Genomic DNA, 7,387 nt, shown 5'->3' with positions numbered 1-7,387 from the left:
TGTCCTCTCTGGATTGACGGTGTCTGTCATTAAGCTTCTACAATATGTCCAGCCTCTGGTCACTGAGCCTGTCCTCTCTGGATAGCCGAGTCTGCCTGTGTCCAGTTTCTATGACCATGTTGTGGTCACTGAGTCTGTCCTCTATGGACAGGTTGTGGTCACCATTTTATTTATATATCCACTCTGCCCTTTTGTATTGATTGGTTCCTTACATTGTCTAGTTTAGAAGAAGCAAATGATGTTAACATAAACACTTAACCTAATGTATAATAAGGCTCTACAAGCTTTTCCAATTTTGTAATTAACGTTTTTGTATTTGCTACTGATATACGATATTCCACAGTTAACTACTTAATCTGCCAGATTTTCCCACTGTTTAATTGTCAGCATCACCAAAATTAATAATACCATACTGTATTATAGAGGGGGCTCTTCTCTGGGGTCAAATATTGGCTCAATGGGGTTTTGTTGTAGTAGAAATTCTGATCAAACTGAGGTGTAGCATTGTTTCATCACTCTTCTCTATACATTATTTAGCAACCAGCGTAATTCAGGGCTGCAAGCATTGTTTGGTGTTTTTCTCAGTGCTTGAAGTGTGGGAAGACTTGGAGAGGATAATTATACGTTCGGTTAGGTGTTTATGTAAGCACATCATTTACATCTTGTAAACAAAAATTGTGCAAGCAATAGAAAACACATAATATTGCGGTTAGGAGGGAAAAAAGTCTTGATTCAAATTAGAAGCTCTGAATAATATTGTGGCACATGAAAATGTATCACTCATGGTTGAAGCTTGATCTGCAGGTTTCTACAGCTGAACAGCAGGGGGAGGCATTTCAATGTGAACCTCGTCACAGTGACGCTGAGTAATCTTTGTCTTTTACAGAAACCTGTGAGGTTCCATTTTTGGGATGGCCATCCCAGCCACACAAAGAAATAAGAACTCAGACACTGTTGTCATCTGAAACAGTTTTTACATATCTTTTCTATTTTTGCCTACAGATTCGTGGGAGCCTGGAACAAGCTTCCCTGCCGTGTTGTTGAGGCCGATACCCTTACTTCCCTCAAGAAGGAGTTGGATGAGATCCTGGAATCAATTAGCTGGATGAGCCACATGGTCTTCCTTCATTAGTAAGCTTTTATTTTGTTCTTATGAATCACACATGAAGCAGTAAACACAATCACCTGTCCTGTCACATATGGCTTTATAAGAGCTTTACAACATTGTCCTTAGAGAACCAAAGTTTCATAGGAGTTGAGACCAGGAGTTCCCCAACATGGCCTTGGGGGACCCCTGTGTCTTTTGTTTTTCTTCCAGCTGAGCTCTTAATCACAAGCTAATTTCTTAAATTTGCTTTTGGCTCTTCACAAGTTGAGTGGGATTTGTAATGGGTATGACCCCTCTGTCAGTCCTGGATTCAATAGCAGGACAGCACCACGATTACAAACAGTGCCAATTGGGTCTCAGAAAGTCAAATACTCTGGACCTCCGTTTAACCTCCCATCTGGAGGGTGACACCTTCTACAGCACAGTGTCCCCACTCATCATATATTTTTGGAAAGATTAGTCCAGAAGGAAGTGCACCACCTACTGGTCCACCATCACTCCTTACAGCACCAACCTAGTTTCCCTTAGAGGTCTACCATCCAAGCAAGTAATGACCAGACCCGGCCCTGCTCAGTTTCTGAGACCTCACAAAATCAAGATACAACTTGATAACAGTAATAAAATATTATTAAAATAATCTACAACAAGAGAGTCTGATTTTTCTCCACTGCTGTAAAGAATAATTACATATTTATTGTTACGATTATAGCATAAAATGCTTTTCTGGTGGAGCCAGATGTCCATCTTCAGAGAAGTGAGCACCATTGTTCTCCTTGTGGGAGATGGTGCAGCAGGTTACTGTGGAATATGGAATCATAGCTCCATGGTACTGTGTTTAAAATAGTGTTCTTATCTCAATTTAATTTAGACATGCTATGAGTCCTGAAATCTCTCCCCTCCTCCTCCTCCGGCTCCAGCCCTGCAGTGAATTTCCCCAGTTTGCCTTAAGTGTTTAAGAGCCTGTGGTGCAACAGCAATCAGCCCAAATCTTCTTTGTCTGTCCCTCCTGCAGATCAGTTCACCCACCGCTGTAATTAAGGATAACCAAACAGTGCAACTGTACACTCCAGGCAGGGAGAGCCAGCGGACCATGTTGAGGACTCAATCAGTGTGATCTGTTATGTCTGCAGAGCATAGTGGCTGCGTTTGGGACAGAACAAGAAAGGGTATAACAGGAAAAGAAAAGAGTCATGCTGTACATTGAAACATTATGCAATACTTTTATTGCTTTTTATATACAATTTATTAACTGTCCTGTAAGCACTAATATAAAATAAATTACAAAATGCAGCAGGCTTGGTATTGCTTCCACTTTTGTACATGAAAGACATTGTTGTGATCAACACAGTGCTCACACCCTTCAGCTTTCACGTACCAACACAGAAAGATAAATGTTGAGGAAACTGTCCCCATTTAGTCTGCATTGATTTGGTTCAGCGTCTTCATGGAGGCAGAGCAGGCCCAGTTTCATCAGGTGGTTAGTTCACAGAGGTGGCCCTACAAGGCAACTTTACTTATTCACAATTCTCCAAAAGCACTTTAGGCATGTCCCTCCACACTGCAGCGCAGCCTCTCAGCACTGCGCAGCGTACTTTCCAAGAGCAGTAGGGCTGGGGGTGTCAGGCACCACACCTCCCATTGGTTCTAGTCCAGGCCTTCAGAACAGCTGCTGATCATTTATAGGAATAGTGAATTGCCACTTTATTAAATGGGCAAACAGCTGGCTGGGCCAAAATACTGTAGTGAACGGCTTTTGTAGGGTCAGTTCGTGAAGCATCCCTCTTTCCCACTGTGGTGAGGGATGCTGGTGTGTGTGGAGAAATTAAGGGGCTGAAAATGTGCATCTCTCTTACAGTTTCATATCGTGCTTCCAAGAAGAAAATACACATGAGCATGATCAAACATGATTTGAAAATCTGAGGCTTGTTGATGTCCTAGTGAAAATTGAAAACCTGAGGTACTTTATTACACAAAAGGTTGTGGAACTATAGAACAAGTTGACATCCACATTGTTGAAATGTTATTATCTACGGTATATAAGCATTACTGATAATTACACTGGCTTCCTTCAAGGAAAGGCTGGCTGTGATCCCAAGATCAATTGCCAATGATAAAAAATAAACAAACTTGGTGGTCTGAGTGGTCCCCTCATGTTATTGACCTTCCTTATTTTCTTATTCTTTTATAATGACACTGGGCTGAAACATTGATTGTTCTTCTCACCTGGCGGCACTGTGTTACTTCACAGGAAGCTCTTGAGGACAGAAGTATCTGTTCTCATCCCAGCACATGCTGATTTGCCTGCAAAACTGTCAATTAAAAATAAAACAGAATTGAACACAATCCTCGTAATATAAAAGCTCCCAGTGGTGCCTGTCCAGACACTTCCATATACTAACGTGTGGATCTGCCATCACAGACACTTGCCATCCTTCAGTCTGCAAGATGAGGCCACTGAGGGATGAGCAGAATTGCTGCATCTTGGCAGTTCCAGTAAAGATGTAGCCCCCATGGCTGTGAGGATCACCCTGTTTGTATTTGCGCAGAAGGATCTGGCATCAGGGCCTGTTTTGCCAGGTGACAGCTACTGTGGCAGCTCAGTCCCCCAGTCCCACCCCAGGGTGCAGCCCAGCTGCTAGTTACTCGAGTTTTCAGGCGGCCCTGTCACACCACTTCAATTATTTCGTCTTCCTCCTCTCCCATTTCTCCTTTTCCTTGCGTGTTATCCTGCTCCTCTGGCAAACTTTCCCTTTTTGAGGAGGAGGCTGACAGAGACTCAGCACGCTGGCCCACTCCGGCTGTCTTCTGGTCATGACTCTGCTTCCTCCACTTAATCCTCCTGTTCTGAAACCAGACCTTCACCTAAAACCAGAACCCGGGAGGTTGGTGAGCCAATCTTTGTGAGTGCGATACAGGATTTAGATTAGATGATAACTAAATGCCAATGGTGCAGTCTTGGGCAACTATAATGCTCCATCAGTAGTTTGAAGTAATGTATCGGAATGTGTATTTCAAGGGAAAAATAATTATTTCATTTGGCATTCTCTGCTTTGTTGTATTGTTTCAGACACATCTTTCCACTACACTTGAAAATCTTCTCATTTATACTCTTTCTCAATCCAATCAAACCTTAAAACTGCAGCAGTAGCTTGTTGAAAGTAGAATGTTGCTTACAGATGGGCTAGATGAGCCAAAAGACCCTCCTTTTATTTATAACCCTTCTTGTGTTCTCAAACCATCTAAGTAACAAAGTACATTGAATACAGTTGAAAACAGGTATTTTAAAAACACCCGAAGAAAGCTCTACAGCCAAAACTTTGTGTTTCTTTTCTTCTCTTTTCAGCATGGAATAAACCATTACCTGCTCCTTTGCAGCCTAAGCATGCTGCCACAGCTACCTACTTAAACTATTTTAGAAATAGAACTGAGATAACACCTCTCAGTTCTCCTCAACCAGTTTGCAAACGTATTACAATGCAAGGCATATGTCATTGTAATGTAAAAGCTTTCATCATCTTTGCCCCTGTTTTCCAAAGATGCAACAGTCTGGGTGTCAAGATTCCTCCAAGACCATTAAGAAGGTGTTAAGAACACGCTGCTGCTAACAACGCCCACTGTGGTGTGGTATGCACACTCACCCTAGTCTGTTTGACCAGCTAAAGCTTTCCGACACCTCAGAGGGGCTGACAGACAAACACGAGGGACTACTACCAGAAGAGAGGTCTGCGCAGGTGGATGAGGTGCAATGGGTCACACAGTAAGATTCTGCTTGAAGGCGTGAAGGAGCTGCTGTGATTATCTGATTTCTTTTACTAACTAGGCTCTCCCCCCCAAAGGGTAGTGCTAATGTAGGAATCAATGCACAATTCTGTTTAGAAGCACCAGATTCAGAGAGCTGTATTTGTGGACATTTATGTACGAACACACCAATCCCATGGGCCAAATGCCGAATGCTGGCACTGGGAGGATGCGGTTAGTGGCACTCAGATATCAGGAAAGGATGTCCATCAGCACTCTCATGGTGGGACTTTTGAGTCTACAGAGTGTCCACTTTAGACATACTGTACTGAGACGGGATGCACTAAGAAGTTTGAGTGGGTGTCTGGGTGCGAGTTGTTAAGGAAAAAGTGGAGGTTAATTCAACTTTTGCAAGTTGAATTAAGAAAAATTCAATATTTTGGCAGTGGAGCCACCCTCAGGTGATGACATACCTGACTCCATAGACAAAATACTATTTCTGTTCTACTTTCTACTGCTCTGTGTTGGACTCTCTCCTTGTCATGATGTATTAAGCCCAGTCAAGATTAAATGTTGATGTACAAGACAACTAGTTGATGTACAAGAGTGCTTAATAACACGTAGGATCAGCAGCAGGCCAAAGTCGCACACTAGAATGGAAGAGCTGAGCAGAATCGGCCTGCCTCAGGCCGGCGGCTCTCACCTGTGTCTCAGACAGGTTCAGCATCAGGGCAAGGTGCACGCGCTCTGTGCCCACCATGTACTGGTGCCTCAGGAACTCCAACTCCAGGCGTTCCAGCTGCTCGGGGGTGAACACAGTCCTCACACGCTTCATCCTGGCTGCACCCCTGCGCCACAGCGCTGCCAGCTTATCCGGGGCGCCCCCTGCTGGAACAGGGCAAAACCCATCTGAGCTACACACACACCGCACCATGGTCCTGGAGAGCTACAGTGTCACCCAAAAAACATCTGAGCTATACACAATGCACCCAGGTCCTGGACAGTCACAGACCTATCTGGTTTTCATTGCAACATAGCTCTCAGTTACAGAGGGAACTGAGCCTATTGTTGAAGAATCTGAATCATTAAAAGATATGTGGGTTCAAATCTTTCAGCAACAGTTACTCTCTCCTGTCTGGGGCACCACATTGGGCTTCTTATTTCAACTGTTTAATGAGTACAAATAGTGTAGTTCACTTAGTAAAAATATGAGTCGAATTCATTAATATTCAGGTAACAATATTAAATGCTAAAGCTGAACAAGTCTTATTCCAGTTTGACGCACATGGCACTGTTAAAAAACACCTGTCAGAAGTCGGACTTGAGCGGGAGAACTGACAGGTTTCAATCTCGCTTCTAGCGGTGCGAGAAATTTACAACAGCACCGGCATTTGAAAGCACGGATGCAACGTTGTGAAGCACTCCAGAAAAAAAGAAGACAGGTTTCTGGACTCGTTTCTGAAAAGCTGTACCTTAAAATCCAACTGCTTCTATAACTTAAAGAAAAATATTTCTCTGTAATGTTCCAGTAAAAAAAAACACTTAACTGCATACAACTACAAGTCGCTATAGATAAAATTGTCGGACAAATTAATAAATAAAAGGATATTCAAGAAAAAAAACAATGCAAGTAAAGCTCTTACTTCTCTGTCTGTGTAGGGCGTCGAAGTGTTCGCACCTACTGTGCAGTAGTCCGGCCGGAACGGGGACGTATCCCACGGTGTAGGGGTATGACACGGTGGCAGGCCAGCTCCCGGTCCAGAGGGGGCTGCGCTCCACTCGGACCCCAGCGAGACCGCTCTCGGCCTCCACTCTGCTCAGAATAGAGTCAATGCTGAAGGGAAGCTTGACTGGTATTTGGGACGGATCTCTCATCTCCGCCGTCTTGAAGGTCTTACTCGATGCACCATTTAAAATAAACTCCGTTTTCTCGTGGTTAGGCAACATTTTCGGGGAAAAATTAAGTTTTTTTTTCGGTCTGAAAAATGAAGAAAATAAACGAAATATATTTCTTTGAAAACAAAAGGCACATCTGTGTTTCCCAGTGACCAACGGCGAACAGTCGTTGCTGGCTTTTTGGATGTGAGCCGTAGGGTTTTTATACGCCTGAGATACTTTCACATGCACAGCACCAGGGGACCAGACTCCGGGGAAATGACTGGGTAGTCTCAGCCCCCACTCTTCCACCACACCCACACCACCAGCAGTATTGTGACTTGAAAAGATGCTGCCACTGCATTTTAAAGTGAGAGCAAAACCCTTTTCCCTTTCGACATGTTTTGCGTTCACACTCCGATTATATCATTTGAAGATGTATTACAGCCTCTGTGTAAAGAAGTGTCTCCTGGTCTCGGTTTGAAATGCATTTCTACTTAGTTTCCACTTGTGTTCCCTGGGTCGGGTTTCACCTGATATTACTGATGATGATATTGTAGTTATTATTAGTCATGGTAGTTTTACTTCTACTACAAATATATTACTTGGGGTAAAGCGAAGGTAATCCGGCTAAAGGCAGAGCAGGCATAATACTTTCAATACTAA

The 7,387-nt window shown here is 43.4% G+C and overlaps 1 protein-coding gene across 1 annotated transcript; it reads right to left on the bottom strand.

Annotated features, from left to right (window-relative positions):
* Positions 1-3,673: 3,673 nt before the first annotated feature.
* Positions 3,674-6,810, bottom strand: LOC102688507 (homeobox protein notochord-like). Its single transcript, XM_015344557.2, has 3 exons — positions 6,490-6,810; positions 5,550-5,731; positions 3,674-3,970 (listed from the first exon to the last, which is right to left on the bottom strand). Exons 1-3 carry the CDS (start codon positions 6,791-6,793, stop codon positions 3,773-3,775), a joined length of 684 nt encoding a protein of 227 aa, XP_015200043.1. The 5' UTR covers positions 6,794-6,810; the 3' UTR covers positions 3,674-3,772.
* Positions 6,811-7,387: the final 577 nt, after the last annotated feature.

The sequence above is a fragment of the Lepisosteus oculatus genome, chromosome 1, assembly GCF_040954835.1.
Source record: "Lepisosteus oculatus isolate fLepOcu1 chromosome 1, fLepOcu1.hap2, whole genome shotgun sequence".
NCBI lineage: Eukaryota > Metazoa > Chordata > Actinopteri > Semionotiformes > Lepisosteidae > Lepisosteus > Lepisosteus oculatus.
The sequence above is the reverse complement of the archived record's forward strand: the minus strand, read 5'-3'. Positions and strand labels throughout refer to the sequence as shown.

Excerpts from the sequence above, each read along its gene's own strand:
- LOC102688507 (XM_015344557.2), bottom strand. The coding sequence starts at position 6,793 with ATGTTGCCTAACCACGAGAAAACGGAGTTTATTTTAAATGGTGCATCG. Across the intron at positions 5,732-6,489 it reads CGCCCTACACAGACAGAGAA|GGGGCGCCCCGGATAAGCTG; the intron begins GTAAGAGCTTTA and ends CTGTTCCAGCAG. Across the intron at positions 3,971-5,549 it reads TGAACCTGTCTGAGACACAG|GTGAAGGTCTGGTTTCAGAA; the intron begins GTGAGAGCCGCC and ends TTCTGGTTTTAG.